The following is an 18,593-nucleotide window of genomic DNA, read 5'->3' as shown; positions in this document are numbered from 1 at the left end:
TACCGTTCAAGAGAATGTTACTTGCTCAATTTACAAAAAGCAAATCTAGACTAGACTTCCATTCGCCTACATCTTGCAGCTATAGCTGGATAGCTGCAGAACAGACAATATATTTCTTTGTTCAGTTCCCAGTTAAGGCTTTCATGAAAGGCCTTAAACAGGTCATCCCACCTAGGGTTCCCACTGCACCATTGTGGATCCTCAGCATTTTGCTCACTAGGCCCCTGGATCCTCCTTTTCAACCATTTCATTCATGTCCTCTCTAATACCTTTCCTGGAAGGTAGCTTTCTTAAATGCCATCACGTTACTCAGGCGTGTCAGTGAGCTCTAGGCACTAACTTTGGATTAACTTTTCTTCCAGATTCATAGGGATAAGCAGAGGTGTGGAATTTAATAAAATATCTACTTCTCCATGGGGCGCAGGTTACTTCTTAAATCTACTTGTTCTGTAAAAAAAAATCTACTTATTCCTTTCGTGCCATGTAGTGCGGTGAACAATTATGGCAGCAATCTCATCAAGTAAGAGCTCTGATAATAGCCTCTCGGATTATGTCAGGGCTGCTACTATAGTAGGGCTTGAATACTTGCATTTTCAATCCCTGCTACAGCAATTTCCTTATTTAGCCACCTTTCCGCAGATCTACATTCTGGGGCTGGAGGAAGCAGTAAGCAGTAGTTCCAGGGCTTGAATGCCTTTGAGTCTGCAAACCTACTAACTTGTATGTTCAAGGATATTCACCAGCTCTTCTCTAATCTTTTCCCATAAAGAGAAAGGTTGTAAAGTTACTCCTGACGGGGTTGGGGGAGGAGGGGGGTAGAAGGCAAAGTGAACTTGTAAGTGCTCAATATATTTTCACATGAGCAAATGTCACACACACATTTGCTCATGATAAAATACAGTTCATATATATTTTCTAGGGGTACAATTTTCTTGTCTACTTCTGTAAGGTCTTGTGAGTTCATGAAACCCACTATTTCAAAGACATATAACATGGGTGTACTTTAGTGACATTCTTTAAGAATTGGGCCGGCCCCTAATTAGGTCTTGCGTTAACAGAGACATTTTGTCACATCGTGAAGCGCCACTTTTCTTGCCCTCCCCAACTCTACCATTCTACCATGTGTGCGCCATACTTAATATACTGTGCTCCATGGTGGAATTAGGTACAATAGTGTCAAATGTTTTTACGCTATTGTGGCGCTTTGTTCCAATAGCGTCAAAGCTTCTAATACCCGTCTTATTTCCGCAACCTGATTTCATTGCAGAAAGAGCTTGCCACACTCTAGATGTCAAAAGAGCACTCATGTTTTACATTGATAAAACCAAAGAGTTTACGAAAACAAAACCTCTCTTTGTGGCTTTAAACCACCTTACAAAGGCAGTCCAACAGCCAAATCTAGCATACCTAGTTGGATAGTTAAATGCATTCAAACTTGTTATGCTAAAGCCAAAAGACCAATAGCTGTTACCCCTAGAACACATTCTACTAGGAAGAAAGGTACTGTTATGGCCTTTCTTGGAAACATTCGCATAGCTGACATCTGTAAGGCAGCTTCATGGTCAACACCACACGCATTCACAAAGCCCTACTGTGTGGATTTGCTAGCAAGCCAATGTAGGGCAGGCTGTGCTGTGAAAACGTTTTCAGTGAACTGCAACTCCTACAGGCTAGCCACTGCTTTTATGGAGGGACTGCTTTACAGTCTATGCAGAGCATGTGTATATACGGCTCACATGCCAACAAACGGATTAAGTTACTTACCCTGTAAGCATCTGTTTGTGTCATGTAGTGCTGTGGATTCACATGCGTCCTCCCTCCCCGGACACCTGTGGCCTGTTGCAGCTGTATATATTTGTAAATATGTATTTATACATTGCATGGACATCTTTTCCCTATACTTTCCCTCCTTCTTCTCCTTTCTCACCTGCCTGTGGGAAATCAGTCTAAAAAAGGAGTTAATCCTCGTGCAGTATCACCGAGAGGAGTCACTCGATCCCGTCACTCGGAACACTTCTTGGAAGAAAAGCAACTTGCACAACTCCGGACCTAAGTCTAGATGGCAGGAACACTCCGAAGAAAAACAACTTGCACCACTCCAGACCTAACACTAGATGGCAGTAGTATGCAGAGCATGTGAATCTACAGCAATACATGCCACAAACAGATGCTTATTGGGTAAGTAACATAACAACAGTAAATACAGTACAGTTACAAGATTATTGTCCATCCCACATTCCTCAAACAATTTATTCACATAATATTGCCTTAACCCATAAGTCTGACATATGTGCATCATTTAACCCAAATTCTGTGATATTTTGTAGGGCATGCTTGTGCCGTGTGTAAGGGTTGTTATAGTTTCGAACACCTGTCCACTGCTGCACGATTTTTTGTTTAAAAAAAATAAAAATACAAAAAATCGGGGCAGGGTTATTTGCAGCATTCCAGTGTCTCACAATGTTTATAAAATATATTCTAGTTTGAAAAATGCAATAAACACATCCCTAAGAGGCAACATTTTCCTTATTGCTGATGTTTTCATTTAGAAAACATACAGCAATAAGTTAATTGTGGTGATGGTGCAGCATGAACGGGCACAAATTACTCACTAATAACTTAAGCCACCACTCCTAAAAATGTTTTGCACTGTCGAGTCTTGATCATAGCAGGAGACGGATTTGAATAGACTCCTTTTGAGTAAACATAACATAAATAATTCATAAAAAGTCAGAACTTTCCAAGTTCCTCCCTTAACAAATTCATTCCGATTCCAACTATTTTATATACCCAAAAACTATAAAAGTTTCAGTTATACAATTAGTAAACAGTTTCATGAGCTTATAATTTTTATTTTCCGTATCAGGTTCCCAGAATACTGTTTCATGTTGACTTAGGGCCTGATTTAAAGGATGGCTGAGGGGTTACTCCGTCACAAACTGTGACGAATATCCCTCCCTCCAAAATATAAACCCCATTATATTGTATGGAATTAATATTTCGGCGGACAGGATATCCATCACTGTTGAGACTGAGTAGCCCTTCCGCCAAACTCTAAATCAGGCCCTACTTTTCCTGCTGAAATTTATAGTGAATTTGCCACTAACCGTTTTTGAGAAATCTCACAGACAAGGTCAAGAGGCTGTCTTTCTCAAGATGTGAGATGTCCTTACACTGCTCGAAATCAATCCTGTTTATGTTACCATAAATCAAATTAGTGGGAAAGATTCCTTTTTCTTGGTTGCTAGCCTACGTGCTTATGGTGTGTTGTTGTGGTCAGGTACTACACTCATTTTGTAAAACTCATAAAATACTAACCTTTTGCCTTACTTCACTTGGGAAAGATCAGCCAGTTAGGGGTAAGCTAGAGTCAATATTTGTGGCTGTGTCAATGTCTGAGACAGCATATATTATTGCCCATTTTATGTATCCAGTGGTAATGTTAATAGCACTGCTTGCTCCTACCTATGAGCTTATATAAACAGCACATTTTAATAAATGCATCTAATATATATTAATTCACAATACTGGAAGGAATAAGAAAGCCCACCCTCCCTTTGGAGGGAACCCAGCCTCTCTGTTTCAGTGGTCTCCAAAAAACAAAAACAAAAAACAGTATTGTGATGGACTAACTGAATACTACGGTAGACATACTACACAAATTTAGCGTGCAAAGTCAGTGAGATTGAAACTTTTTTTCCCCATCTTACTGCCTTACTGTTGCAACTGCCTCTCTACACCCTGGATGGCATTCAAAATGGTAGACTGCCCAACAGTGAGGGACCTGAGGAGGTCAATGGCCTCCTCATTGAGGGCAGCAGGGGCGACTGGGTCAGGGCCTGAGGTGCCTGGGGCGAAGGTGATGCCCACCCTCCTGGGTGAGTAGGCACAGGGCAAAGGCTGAGGGGCTGCTGGGAGGGCGGTGCTGGTAGGGGTGGGGTGGCGGCTGTACCTGTAGATGCGGAGGCACAGATGGGGCCGCCACCATAAGGGAGCGCCCATCAGAGGACGAGTCTGTATCACTGGTCTCCGCTCCTGTCCCCGCCGTGGAGCTCCCCTCGCCCTCCGTCCCACTGGTGAATTCTGAGTCCGTAGTCTCGCCCTCCAGGGCCATGTGGGATGCAGCTCCCTCCTGCTCCGGTGCCACTGCTCCTCCACCTGATGATGCTAATGCACACAAGAACAGGGAGACCACAAAAAGGGGGACGACGACGACGACAGAAGAAAGACACGTTGAGTGCATGCATTACCGCTACCGTTGGCGGACACGACAGACACAGAAGCCCCCTGCACTACGCCGCGCACTTGGGGTCCACTGTTCAATCCCTGGGACATGGCCTAGAAGGCTGTGGCCAACATCTGCACATATGGATGTCACAGGAGCCTGACTAGGTGTAGTTGGCACTGTACACAGGTGGGGTGGGGCGGCATAGGGTCTGCCAGAAGAAGGGGACCTAACTAGCACACTCTCCCTGGCCTAGGGAAACCCACAGCCCACCTCCCCCACCCAGACACCTCCACTGCGCGCTGAATCAGCTGAATGAGAGTGTACTCACCCCCTTGTGGCTGCTGAGATGCCCTCAAGTGCCCATCCAACTCCGGGAACACCACCTTCAGGATCCTGAACATCAGGGGGGTCATGGTACGATGGGCACCCCTCCCACGTTGGGAGGCCATCCCCAGCTGGGCCTCTGCTGTCTTCTTGCTCCAGCGGCGAATGTCCTCCCATCTTTTCCAGCAGTGGGTGCTCCATCTGTGGTAGACCCCCAGGGTCCGGACGTCCTTGGCGATGGCACGCCAAACATCCTTCTTCTAGTGGGCACTGACTTACAGGTATTGTACAGGGGGAAAAGAAAAGTTCTTACCAACTTCAGTCATTGGCCGCTATCCCTACCCTTGCCATGTGGCACATGCACTCACTGTTGTTTCATGCACGCCTCAATCTCCCCCCATCTTTCATTCACCCCACTCCACACAGGCATAGCCCATACAGCATGCTTCCAGTGTACTTACCTGTTTGTCTCGAGGACCGTAGAGTAGCGTGTACTGGGGGAGGACCCCATCCACTAGTTTGTCCAACTCGACGGATGTGAAAGCAGGGGCCCTTTCCCCAGACGTACGAGCCATTGTCTCTTCCAAACTGAGGTCACAGCAGCACTTGCAGTGTAGGTCCTCTCCTGTCGAAGATCAGGTATCGAGTGATTGAACAGATAGAAAATGGCGGTCACGTCCGCGGCGGTGCATACTGTCACCGCCGGCGTACATCGTCATTGGCTCCTGGGACCCATAGGGTCCAATGTTAACCAATGCAGAATTGCGCCGCGGCCTTCGACCGTCTACAGCAATGGTTTACAGCGCCAGCGCAGTTACTTCACATCCCATTGTTTCACTTTACAGGTCAGGCAGCCGCCATTTCAGGGGCCCACATGGCTTAGTTTTTAACTGCGTCACACATACCTAGGCCTTGCCTCAACACTCATACATGCACATTTTGGATTATGAATCGTGTTCTGTGTAAGCTGTGGGTACGTACCTCTGATTTGGTTGACTCTGTGCTCGCTGTTGTCCTTCATAGGCACCGTCCGCTGGGACATGTGAGGAAATGGCGGCATCCTCCGGTGTACAGACCGCTGGTGGACCTGTCGACAATGGAGGAAAGACAACGTGATCATCACCTACAGGCTTGATCGTGCCACAATCCTGGAACTGTGTGCCCAATTGGAGCCAGACCTGATGTCAGCTATCCGCCATCCCACAGCAAACCCCCCTCTAGTGCAAGTGCTGTCAGTACTCCATTTACTTGCAAGTGGGTAATTTCAAACTACAGTGGCCATAGCATCAGGGATGTCCCAGCCTATGTTTTCCAACGTATTGTCCAGAGTGTTGTCTGCCCTGCTGAAACACATGCGGAGCTACATCGTTTTCCCTCAGGTGGAGGATTTGCCTACAGTAAAAGGTGATTTCTATGCCCTGGGACATATCCCCAACATCATAGGTGCCATTAATCACTTTGGTACCCCCCCTGCAGGAGTGAACAGGTGTACAGAAACCAGAAGAGTTATCATTCGATGAATGTGCAGATGGTGTGTTTGGCCGACCAGTACATCTCCCATGTTAATGCCAAATTCCCTGGCTCAGTGCATGACGCTTACATCCTGCGGAATAGCAGCATCCCTTATGTGATGGGGCAACTCCAGAGGCACAGTGTGTGGCTAATAGTTGAGTACCTGGAAGCAAGTCAGTGGGAATGGTTGTCTGGGTCTGGGATATCCCTACAGGTTTTTTGGTGTCTAACAGTTGTCCCTCGCCATTTGCAGGTGACTCTGGTTACCCCAACCTGTCATGGCTACTGACCCCAGTGAGGAATCCCGGGACAAGGGCAGAGGAACGCTACAATGAGGCTATTGGTGAACTAGGAGGATTATAGAGTGGACCTTCGGCCTCCTGAAGGCCAGGTTCAGGTGCCTCCATATGACCAGTGGATCCCTATTCTACTCACCAAAGAAGGTGTGCCAGATCATCGTGGCCTGCTGTATGCGTCACAACTTAGCTTTGCGACGACCGGTGCCTTTTCTGCAGGAGGATGGTCCAGATGGCGGTGTTGTTGCAGCTGTGGAGCCTGTGGACAGTGAAGACGAGGAAGCAGAAGAAGAGGACATCGACAACAGGTACTCGGTGATCCTGCAATACTTCCAGTAAGACACAGGCAAGAATACAAACCTGCCTACTACATGTACTTTAACACTACTACCTCTCTACTGTCTGTTGTTTTCACCCAGTGTATGGTCACTGAGTTGTCACTTTCCCTTACGATTTCACAGATGTGGGTCCCACTGTGTGACATCTGCTTTGTTTCCTCATGGACTAGAGCTGTGTGACATAGGTATGTTGACATTACAATTGAAAGAGCAGTTTGACACTGTAATTGCATTTACACTATTTCGAAATCACAGACAGACTCCAGATTGTTTTGTGCTTTAAGGGTGTTTATTTAAGTGCTCAATATTGGACGGGGTTGTAAAATGGTGAGGGGTGATGGTGGAGGAATGTCCATGGCAGAGTCCAGTCCATTAGTCTCACAGGTGCCTTGCCCAAATGGGCATAGGAAGTGGAACTGGGGCAGTTTGAGGATGGACAGGGTGACAAGGTGGGACAGAAGGATGACAATCAGGGTGGTCTCATTTCTTGGCGGGGGTCTTGGCATCGTTCTCTGTCTTTGCCCTGGATCTCGGGGACCATTTGCAGGGTGGTTCTCCCTCTGCAGGGGGTGGGGTGCTGGGGTGGTGGTCCTGTGGCGGGGCGTCCTGTCCACTAGCGCCGGCGGAGGTGGTGGGCAGTTCATCGTCCAGGCTAGTGTCAGGGGCCACTTGTTGTGCCACAGTGTCCCTTCTGGTGTTGGACTTTCTGCAGCACCCCTATGATGTTACCCAGGGTGGAATTGATGGATCGGAGTTCCTCCCTGAAGCCCAAATACTGTTCCTCCTGCAGCCGTGGGGTCTCCTGAAACTTGGCCAGTACCGTTGCCATTGTCTCCTGGGAATGGTGGTAGGCTCCCATGATGGAGGAGAGGGCCTCGTGGAGAGTGGGTTCCCTGGGCCTGTCCTCCCCCTGTCTGTCGCACAGCAGCCCTCCCAGTTCCCCTGTGTTCCTGGGCCTCTGTCCTCTGGACCGTGTGCCCACTGCCACTGCCCCCAGGTCCCTGTTGTTGTTGTTGGGGTGGTGGGTTATCCTGGGTTCCCTGTAGTGGTGGACACACTGCTGATTGACATGTCCTGGGGACAGAGGTATGGGCCCACTGGGTGGGTGCTCTGCTAGTGTTTCCAGAGTGGGGGAAGCTCTGTGGTGGCCTGTGCCAGTAAAAGGGGAACTGACTATCCCGAGGTCCCAGATGGGCCGAGCTGGTCATCTAGATCCAGTTGGACAGAGCTGCTATCATCACTGTGGGCCTCTTCTGTTGGTGGTGTGGACATGTGTGGACTCTCCTGTCTGGTGACGTTGGGTATAAAAGGATGTTTATTGCATCTGTGTGTGCCATGGTGTGCAATGAGTGGGTGACCCTGTACCCCAGTGCTTGCATTCCTGTGTGGGACCTTGTGTGATGGTAGTTTAGGGGGTGTATGGGTATTTGTGAGGTGTTGGAGCGATGGGGGTGAGGGCGAAGATGGGGGTATGTGATGGCATGCAGGTCGTGTGGGGGATGTAATAGTTAAGATTTGACTTACCAGAGTCCATTCCTCATCTACTCCTGCGAGGCCCTCAGGATGCAGAATCGCCAAGACTTGCTCCTCCCATGTTGTTGTGGGGGAGGAGGTGGGGGTCCGTCGTCAGGCCGCTGAACCGCAAGGTGGTGTCTTAAGACCATGGAACGCACCTTCCCCCGTAGGTCGTTCCACCGCTTCCTGATATCATCCCTATTTCTTGGGTGCTGTTCCACTGCGTTAACCCTGTCCACTATTCTTCGCCATAGCTCCATCTTCCTAGCTATGGAGGTGTGCTGCACCTGTGATCCGAATAGCTGTGGCTCTACCCGGACGATTTCCTCCACCATGACCCTGAGCTCCTCCTCAGAGAACCTGGGGTGTCTTTGCCATGGCATAGGGGGGTGTGGGTGATGTGTGGGGTGGTGTGTGTAGTAATAAGTGGGGTGATATTTAGTGGTGTGTTGTGTGAGGTGCGTGGAAGTTATGTGGGTGATGGTATTGTGTGCCTGTGGATGCTTGGTAGTAGTTTGTAGTGTCTCTCTCTGGCCTTCTTTCGGTATTTTGGCCGTAGGGGTTTGTGGGTGATGTCGGTGTGAATTTTTTATTGTAATGGGTGTGTGGGAGTGGTGTGTGTACGTGTATCAGGTGTGTATATTTCGAATTGTCCAATGTGGCGGTGTTTTGTCAATGTGTGTGTATTTTGAGTGCGGCGGTGTGAACCGTCAATGGTATACTGTGGTTGAAAGACTGCCGCGTTGATTCGTGGGTCGTGATAGTGTGGGCGTATTTCTGTTGGCGTGACGGTGGAGGTTTTGTTTTCACCAGTTTATCAATGACCTTTGGTGTGGCGGACTTGTGTGGGTGTCTGAATTTTGGCAGATTCCGAACAATGGGTTGTAATAGCTGTGGCAGAATTCCGCGGCAGTGTGTTGGCGGTCTTCTGCACGGCGGTAAGCGGCTTTTACCGCCAATGTTGTAATGAGGGCCAAAGTGCCTCCATGTGAGGGGTGAGAAAGTTTACGTATTGTGTGCCAAAAGCCCGCACTGTTATTACACTTTGCATCAATATGTAGGTTGGCTCATAGGTCGTCTTCGAGTGGCCTATTGATTTGACCACCTAAGCTTGTTTAGTGTCCGTTTGTGGAGCTGTAAAGCGCCTAGTAGGCCTGTCTTTCTTTGGAGGGGCCTTATAGTGGTGTTAATTCTTCTTTTGAGGTCTCATAGTTTAACCCTTTGTTCCTGCGACACACGTGTTGTAACTGCAGGAGCAATGTTCGATCGAGTGGGGACAGGTTCCACAAACTTGTTGCATAGCAGTTAATGATTCTCACTTCGCCACCTCACTGCTTCTTGTGGATTCCAGTTCAGCTACCAAGACCATTGCTGACTCGATTAAATGCTATATATTTGATTGGCCGCATTTAACCCGTTTGTAGTGTAAATGGTATTGAAGGAGTCATGTATTCAGTCGTATTTTGGGACGTCAGGGAAAGGGCTATCGCCTGTGGGAGGTGGGCACTTTCACCCCTGTCCCCTAAGTGATATGAGGAGACTTGCTCGAGCAGTGGCATGGAGATGAAAGAATAATATATTGTTGTGGAGTTAATTGCTGAAAAGTATGAGGCAGCTGGACGAAAGTCATCCAGGAATTTTCCATTCACGACTCTTAATTGTAGTTGTTCCAGGGCGTTGAGTAGCGCCCTGCTTGTTGTTGATGCTCACCCATTCATATTGTTCCCTTGCATTGGTATTCCCCAGGTAGAGGAAAGAGCAGCCACAGCCTCGTCTGTGGATGCTCCGAGTAGATGCAGATTGAAATCACCTGAAACAATGATGCTTGCAGTTTTCGGCTCTTTCTCTGCTGCTTATATAATTCTCAAACTGGTCCACCAACTGATGGGCAGCTTTGGATTTGAGCTTGGAATGGATGTAAATATTTACAGTTATTACCTCTGCTGTGGGTGTATTCTCAGTTGTGGTGATTTTTGCAGTACTAATGAATGGAAAATGAGTAGCAAGGGGATTGACATAGCAAGGAGATGTATATGACAAGGCTGCCCTGCAGGTGACCATACTTCACATTCCTGACTGCTGGTGTGAAAAAGCACATGTGACCCTGCACGTGGAAAGGTTCGTCTAGCCAGGTTTCCTGCAACAGTACAGTGTCAAAGGTGTTGATGTACTGAAGGAATTCTTGATCCAAGGTTTTTTCAAGGAGGCCAGATTGCTGTAGTTGACCTTGGGTACAAAAGATTTGCACTTTGATGAACCCTGCTAACAGTGGTGTCTTTAAGGCAAACAAGGAAAGTTTTTATCTGGAGACCTGGGGAAACGCTGGGTGGAGGAAATTTGTGGCTCCTCTCAGATTCCAGAACTTAGTCACCGAAATGTGAGGAAAAAGTTTTTTTTTTTTTTTTTTTTTTTTTGGCCAAATTTTGAGGTTTGCAAAGGATTTTGGGTAACAGAACCTGGTGAGAGCCCCACAAGTCACCCCATCTTGGATTCCCCTAGGTATCTAGTTTTCATCAAATCAGCAGGTTTGGTAGGTTTCCCTAGGTGGCGACTGAGCTAGAGGCTAAAATCCACAGCTAGGCACTTTGAAATCTGACATGTTTTTTGCAATGTAAAAATGTGATGTGTCCATGTTGCATTTCCTGTTGCGAGCATTAGGCCTACCTATGCAAGTGAGGTACCATTTTTATCGGGAGACTTGGGGGAACACAGAATAGCAAACCATTGTTATTGCCCCTTCCATTCTTGCTTCCAAATGTAAGACAGTGTGTTTAAAAAAAAAAAGAAAAAGAAAAAAAAGACGTCTATTTGAGAAATGCCCTGTAATTCACATGCTGGTATGGGCACCCTGGAATTCAGAGATGTGCAAATAACCACTGCTTCTCAACACCTTATGTTGTGCCCATTTTGGAAATACAAAGGTTTTCTTGATACCTATTTTTCACTCTTTATATTTCAGAAACTGAATTGCTGTATTACTGGTATAGAATGAGTACCCATTGCAAGGTGCAGCTCATTTATTGGCTCTGGGTACCTAGGGTTCTTGATGAACCTACAAGCCCTATATATCCCCGCAAGCAGAAGAGTCCAGCAGACATAACAGTATATTGCTTTCAAAAGTCTGACATCGCAGGAAGAAGTTAGAGTAAAACGTGGAGAAAAATGGCTGGTTTCTTCACCTCAATTTCAATATTTTTTTATTTCAGCTTTTATTTTATTTAGGAAAACCTTGTAGGATCTACACAAATGACCCCTTGCTGAATTCAGAATTTTGCTTATTTTAAAAAAATGTTCATCTTTCCGGGATCCAGCATTGGTTTCACACCCGTTTCTGTCACTAACTGGAAGGAGGCTGAAAGCACCAAAAAAGTAAAAATGGGGTATGTCCCGGTAAAATGCCAAAATTGTTTTGAAAATTGTGGTTTTCTGATTCAAGTCTGTCCCTGAAAGCTGGGAAGATGGTGATTTTAGCACCGCAAACCCTTTGTTGATGCCATTTTCAGGGGATAAAAAAACACCAACCAGCCTTCTTCTGTAGCCCTTTTTCCCTTTTTTTTTATTAACTAAATGTTTGCTCTATTTTGGCAAATTTCTTGGTCTCCTCCAGGGGAGCCCACTAACTCTGGGTACCCCTAGAATACCTAGGATGTTGGAAAAAAAGGATGCAAACTTGGCGTGGGTAGCTTATGTGGACAAAAAGTTATGAGGCCCTAAGCACAAACTGCCCCAAATAGCCAAAAGGAGGCTCAGCATAGGAGGGGAAAAGGCCTGACAACGAAGGGATTAAGAGAAAGCATGGTATTGAGTTATTAGAATGCCCCAAGTGCAAGACTGGGCATGCTGGAGGTAGAAAGCCCTCACTTGGACAGTGAGGCTGCAAACTAGAATTAAGAACAAAATCATGATTGGGACATACAGACCTACCATCCAGTACCTTGGGGGTAAGGGGGTGGGGGGGTTGAAGGCTACACAGGGACCAGTCTTATGTTTGTTCCTAAAAGACAGTAATTCAAATCTAGAGTAGGCATGGAAGATGCAAGGACCCGGGGCCCTGGTGCACTGTGAAATCTGGTCGCAGACCGGCACAGACGGACTGGCCTTCGGTGCATTATCGCCACACCCTTCCTATGGCCCATCAAAAACGACAAGACCACTCGCCCCTAAAGCAGTGATGGCAGCCCTCAAGTTGCCTTCCAGTCGAAAAGGCACATTGGCCACAAAGCACTATAACCCTCAAAAGAGGTATTGTTGTACAAAAAAGGATTCATTTTAAAAAGCCAATTTATGAGCAAATTAGATTTTTTTAAAGGAAATATATTTGGCTTTTGCCATGACAGCATACAGCATGCTGCAGTAGGTCAACCCACTTCAGTCAATGGGGTTATTGCTTTGTGAGTAAGTGGGTGACAGCATTTTGCCTAATCAGCTGCCTACAAATGACTACTTTTCTGCCAGGGCTTGTAAGCTAGTTTTCTTGTTTTCCATTTTCGTCTTTTATAAGTCTCTTTTTTGTTTCCTTCCTTTCCTGTAGCTCTCCAGACAGTGCTTCCAGGCCGCTTAGTAACTGTTATTTAAGGTGCATTGCAAAAATATCCTGTGCATCTCATGTACGGCAACAGCTTGTAAATGGGTCCGTCATCTTGGAATTGTATTGCCTATAGCTTATTATTGTTTTACTGTTCCAAGATGCCGCCATATTCAGAAGAATTATGTCAGCCATGTGATCGCTTAGCAGGTACTGCAAAGTTCAGCTGTCCTGTAGAATTGGGGACACAAGATGGCGCAACCACTACAGGGATCAAACTAAGTATTTTGGGCCTTTTCCTTAACACAGTAGAATTGGGGACCTTGGGTTAGTTACTGTCCGCTGCCATTGTGATGTTCTATCAGTAGTGTGAAATGTGCCTAGAAGGGATGGTTAGCAGAGTTGGAATTAGTGTCCGAAATAAGGGGGGAACAAAAGCTGCAGGTGATTGCGTTTTGCAAAAAAAAAAAGTACTCTGTAACTAATGTATGATTGTTCATATACCCACCTTTTGTTCCCAACAGGTGCTCTGCACTCAATGCTGGGTGCAACGGACAAGAGAGTCTCTGAAGAGGTAATTGTATTTATTTTTTGACTATTACTAAATGTATAGACTTAATATAAGTGTGCGCTGTAATTGTGCAAAGTAAAACAAAAAATATCTATTGTGATGGTGGCGGACCATTCAAGTGCAGGTGGGGAATTATCTGTTAAAAAAAAAAAAAAAAAAATAGGACCTTCTTTAGTTTATCTAGTTTAACATTAAATTGTGAGTCAGACATGTAAAAGTGGTGGAGTACATGGACTGAATTTTTGTGATGAGTTTTGTTTCTGACTGTTTATAGTTTGATCAGGGTTCCTCTGTTTCCGAAGAAAATCCTTTTGGTGGCTCCAAACATGTTCAGTTTCTAACACTTTGAGTAGTACTTGAAAGGTACGTAGTCGCACGCATTTTGAGTTAACTGGTTCTTTATTCAGGTTACATCTGTACAGCCTTCCCCTCCGACCGTCCGCTCTAATCCCCGGTTTCAACTGCCAAAACCCCACCCGACCAACATTCTACTCCCTACATTCACTTTGTCCTCACGCGAACGCACGAAGGACACAAACCCAACACATCCTCTTCCCTTACAAAAATATAAAGTAACAACCACAAATTTTTTCTAAAACAAGTAATAATTCTTACATGAATAACTGTTGTCGTTTAATAACGTAATGACATCATGACACCTAAAATAAAGATCTCCATCATGGAAATCTGCTTAACGTTGCATCAATACATAGTCCTCAATTTTTTGGGGAATTTTGACAGATCTAGGAGTACGCACACCATGCCGTACAGTTGGAATAGATGTTCTGGAAACATCACTATTCACACACACGTTCTGCTTCGTACTTTGTACATTTTTTTTTTTTACATACAACCTTCGATACCGATATCTTGCTCTTGTTCCACCACTTGCCGTCATCCAATTTAACGTCACTGTCACCCACTTGAATTATTCTCTTCCAATCACTAAATTTGGACAAACCCTTGATCATGACTCTTGGGGATTTTACTCTCACCAAGTCACCTTCTTTCCACTCGCACTTGCGTTCACGCATTTCCTGAGAATTTGACGTGTATCTCTGCTGAGCGGTTGTACGTTTATCTATCACACTATCAACCTTGTACCACGGTACACTAAAATGTCCCATCCATTCTCTAGATAATTTTGAGGACGGAATGCGACCACGTAACAACACGAACGGTGAGATCTGTGTATCAGAATTGTTCGTGGTGCGAATTGCCCACAATAACTTTGCCAATTCAGACTTGCAATGTAAACCGCTTGCCTTGGATAACTGAATGTTGTCCTTAAGGACTCTATTGAACCTCTCTACAAGGCCATTACTCCTTGGATGGTACAATGAAGTTTTTAAATGTTTGATTCCCAACAACTGCATAAACCTCACAAATTGCATAGAAGTAAATTGGGGACCATTGTCGGCCAAAATTTCATCAGGAATCCCCTCTCTAGCAAAAATACCTTCTAACCATTGGATCACACTACTAGAATCAGGAACTTTCACAAATTTCACTTTGGGCCACCAGCTGTAATAGTCAATTAGTACCAACCCCTATTCTTGGATCCCATGAGATAACCTCATAGGTCCAATGATATCAGTAGCAAGTTTACTCCACGGTTTGTCCGGCGCACACACTGCTTTTATTGGGCTCGGTACAGTAACTTGGGACTTATCACTGGTAGCGCAATATACACAATCTTACGAAATGTTCTATACACTTGTCAACCCCAGGCCACCAAAAACCTTCTCTTATCCGCCGCTTCATAGCACGCATTCCGATGTGACCCTCGTGTGCCAAACATAAAACTTTATTCCTCATCCCACTTGGCACAACTAATTGCTTGGACCTAAATAATAAATCTCTAATAACTGACAATTCGTCAAAGCCATGTTTATACTTATTTCTTAGTTCATCATCTGAGGACCATTGTGACCACCCAGTGACCACCGCATTCATGACCGATTTCATTTCGTGATCATCTTCACATGCATTTCTCCACTCTTGTTCACACAACGCACCATCCAATTGCTCATTAACAGAACATACAACAATATCATCGTCATCATTCTTAGGACCACACTCCGCACTAGACACACCCAACGGATCAGTGCTGGGCAATCTAGACAAACAATCTGCCAAGACATTTTTTTTACCTGGCACATACTCTATTTTGAAGTTATGTTCACATAAACTATATTGCCACCTTGCAATTCTAGGAGTGGCTTTCTCAGCCCCCTTGGTAGTGAACAATTGAACCAAAGGTTTGTGATCTGTCCTCACTGTGAATCTTGAACCCCAAACAAATTGTTTGAAGTGATTAATGCTCTACCAACATGCCAAAGCCTCGCGTTCAATTACTGAATACGTCGCTTCAGCACCCTTCAAACTCCTACAAGCGAACGCAACCACCTCTTCCCTGCCGTCCCTTCTTTGTAACAATACAGCTCCCAACCCTTTTTGGCTGGCATCAGTCATGGTGATAGTATGATCCATAGTGTCAAATGGTTTCAAAGGAATTGCCTGAGCTATTTCATTTTTGATATGTTCGAACTCACGATTACAATGTTCGTCCCACACAAACTTGACATTCTTTTTTAGGAGGTACCTTAAATTATACGTCTTTTCCGAACAATTTGGGACAAAACGAGCATAAAACTCTACCAAACCCATGAAAGACCTCAATTGATCTTTGTTCTCTGGGCTCCCAAAATTTTGTATAGCTTCCACTAAACTTACTTTGGGTTTAATACCTTCAGCCGACAATTCGAAACCTAAATAGTTAACAGCGTATACTCCGAAACGACATTTAGTAGGGCTTAAGGTTACATCTTTCAATTTTAACGTGTCTAATACACAACCCAATCTCTCATCATGCTCCTGCATGTCCTTCCCATAAACTAAAATGTCATCCTGGAAAGCCATCACACCACTCAGCTCTCTAAACATACTGTCTACAGTCCTCTGAAAAACTGCAGACGCAAGTCCGAATGGCATACGTTTAAATTGGAACAAACCAAACGGCGTGATAAAAGCAGTGTAGTGTCTAGAATTAGGATGTAAATTAATTTGATGGTACGCCGACGTCATGTCAAGCAAGGAAAATACCTTAGCACCCTTAATAGAAGATAACATTTCGGTTATGTTCGGTAAAGGAAATTGGTCAACCCAAATTTTATCATTAAGATCACGTAAGTCAACACACATACGCAACTGACCATTCGCTTTGCGAGCCAGAACTACAGGTGCGACCCAATCAGAAGACTCAATTGGTTCTATTATATCCTAAGAACACAATTTATCCAGTTCTTTCTTAAAATCGTCTTTTAGGGTAAGAGGAACTTTCCGTACTTTATGAACTTTAGGTTGAGCATCCTTGTTAATTTTAATTTTATGAGCAAATCCCTTAAATAGACCAAAACCACCTTTGAAGATTTCGGGATAACACACTTCCCATTTATCACTCATTACAGTAGCAACTTGCACAAACTCGCTTCTCAGTATAACCTGTTGCGGAGCGTTAGGATCCAATATTAATTCTAATTTACCCTGATCAAACCATCCTAACAAACATGCATCATCTTTGGCAACGTATATGGTTGACTGTATGACATTACCCTTAAATTTGAGTTCAGCTTGAAATTCTCCAAGCACATCAATTGAACTACCTCCATAGCCTATCGGCCGAATATGAGACTGATTCAGAATAGTTCCCTGACTTTTGAACAAATTGTTCCACTTGTTCTCACTCAAAAGTGTGAATGGGGATCCAGAATCAGCCATCATCTGAACTTGGATACCATTTATATCCACTGAACAAAATGGTCTTTTCTTATGAGGATTCTCATTCTCACGCACTAAAAATACTTCCTCCTCATCGCTGCTGGAAGAAACACAACTATTGGTAACTACGCTGTTGACTCTGTTGGAATTCGATCTTTCAGCGTTGTTAACTTTGTTAGCTTTACACACTCTCGCAAAGTGACCTTTTTTGTAACACTTGGCACACATTTTGTCAACAGCCGGACAAAATTTAGCATTGCCCAAATGAGAAGTGCTGCCACATCTGTAACACTCTAAAGGTTTGGAAAGTTTTTTCTCAGTTTTCCCACCAGTAATTTGTAAAGTACCATCACTTTTCTTGTTGTTTTTTTTTTGTACTTAGATTTTACAGTAAATACGTCAGAACAAGGGATTTGATTCCTGGTCTCAGAAACTGACATTTGTTCCATGAATGAAACAGTACTTTCTATTCTGGTGGCAATTTCCAATGCCTTTTGTAAAGTTAAATTTGGCGTAGATAATAAAGCTTCTTGTACTTTCTTGTTGTTAGTTTTTTCCACTAGCTGATCCTTAATCATTTCCTCCTCAAATTCTCTATATTCGCACGAAACTGCCAGAAGTCTCAAAGCTCCAACGTAACTGGATGCAGACTCGCCTTCGGCTTGATCTCTCTTGTAAAATTTGTGTCTCTCAAGAGTAACATTTCTACATTTCTTAAATCTTACATCCAGAGACTTAATAGCAGTACTATACTCATCTTCAACACCATCACCCTCACCTTCAATAGTTAGTACAGACACCTTATGTATATATTTCAAAATTTTCCGCCCTTCATTGCCAAGGCAATGCCTTAAAATTGCATATTTTCTCTTGTGTGTGAAAGTTTCACCCTCAAGACCGTCTAAATATGCCTCTTTCCATTGTTCCCAATCTGCGTCAGGCAAAGACGGATTAGGAACAAAAGGAGGCGGCGGAGAAATAGATTGATTCATAGTACGACACAATTCTAAAATAAGTTAATTAAAATAATAAATTAACTATAAGGTATAACACAGTTCTTTTTTTTTTTCCCCAAACTCTTCAAAAGCGTTGATATAGTAAAAACCAGCAAATACAGTTCAAATGCGCACTAAACTTCACAGGCAAATTCCAGAAACCTGCTGATGAAAACATGCGCATTATTTATATTGTACCTTAAAATTGAAAAGAAAGGTGTGCGCATCACCGTGATGCGCGGTATTGTAGAATTTAATTGCACTTTAAAATATAGGAAGAAGGTGTGCGCATCACCGTGACGCGCCGTAGATCGGGGAATGGAAGAGTCGCGCGCTCTAGTCTCCAATGTAGACCACAAAATGGCGGACAAGGTGTGCGTGTCACCGTGGCACACTGTAATATGGCTGCCAAGATGTCCGCCGTGGACTCACAGAGATGCGCTCTAGACGCGCGATGAGACAAGAGTGGGAGAGGGAGTTCCTTAAATGTTACCCTCTCCCAGCGGCGA

General features: G+C 44.7%; 1 protein-coding gene across 3 annotated transcripts in view; it reads left to right on the top strand.

The window, feature by feature from the left end:
* Positions 1 to 18,593, top strand: part of PTPN23 (protein tyrosine phosphatase non-receptor type 23) — a 582,812-nt gene that overhangs the window by 96,417 nt on the left and 467,802 nt on the right. For all 3 annotated transcript variants that reach the window (XM_069210890.1, XM_069210891.1, XM_069210892.1), the window contains one exon: positions 13,263 to 13,312. In XM_069210890.1, the coding sequence (XP_069066991.1) occupies positions 13,263 to 13,312 (50 nt within the window). The remainder of the gene's footprint in view (positions 1 to 13,262; positions 13,313 to 18,593) is intronic.

Source organism: Pleurodeles waltl, chromosome 10 (genome assembly GCF_031143425.1).
Source record: "Pleurodeles waltl isolate 20211129_DDA chromosome 10, aPleWal1.hap1.20221129, whole genome shotgun sequence".
NCBI lineage: Eukaryota > Metazoa > Chordata > Amphibia > Caudata > Salamandridae > Pleurodeles > Pleurodeles waltl.
The sequence above is the reverse complement of the archived record's forward strand: the minus strand, read 5'-3'. Positions and strand labels throughout refer to the sequence as shown.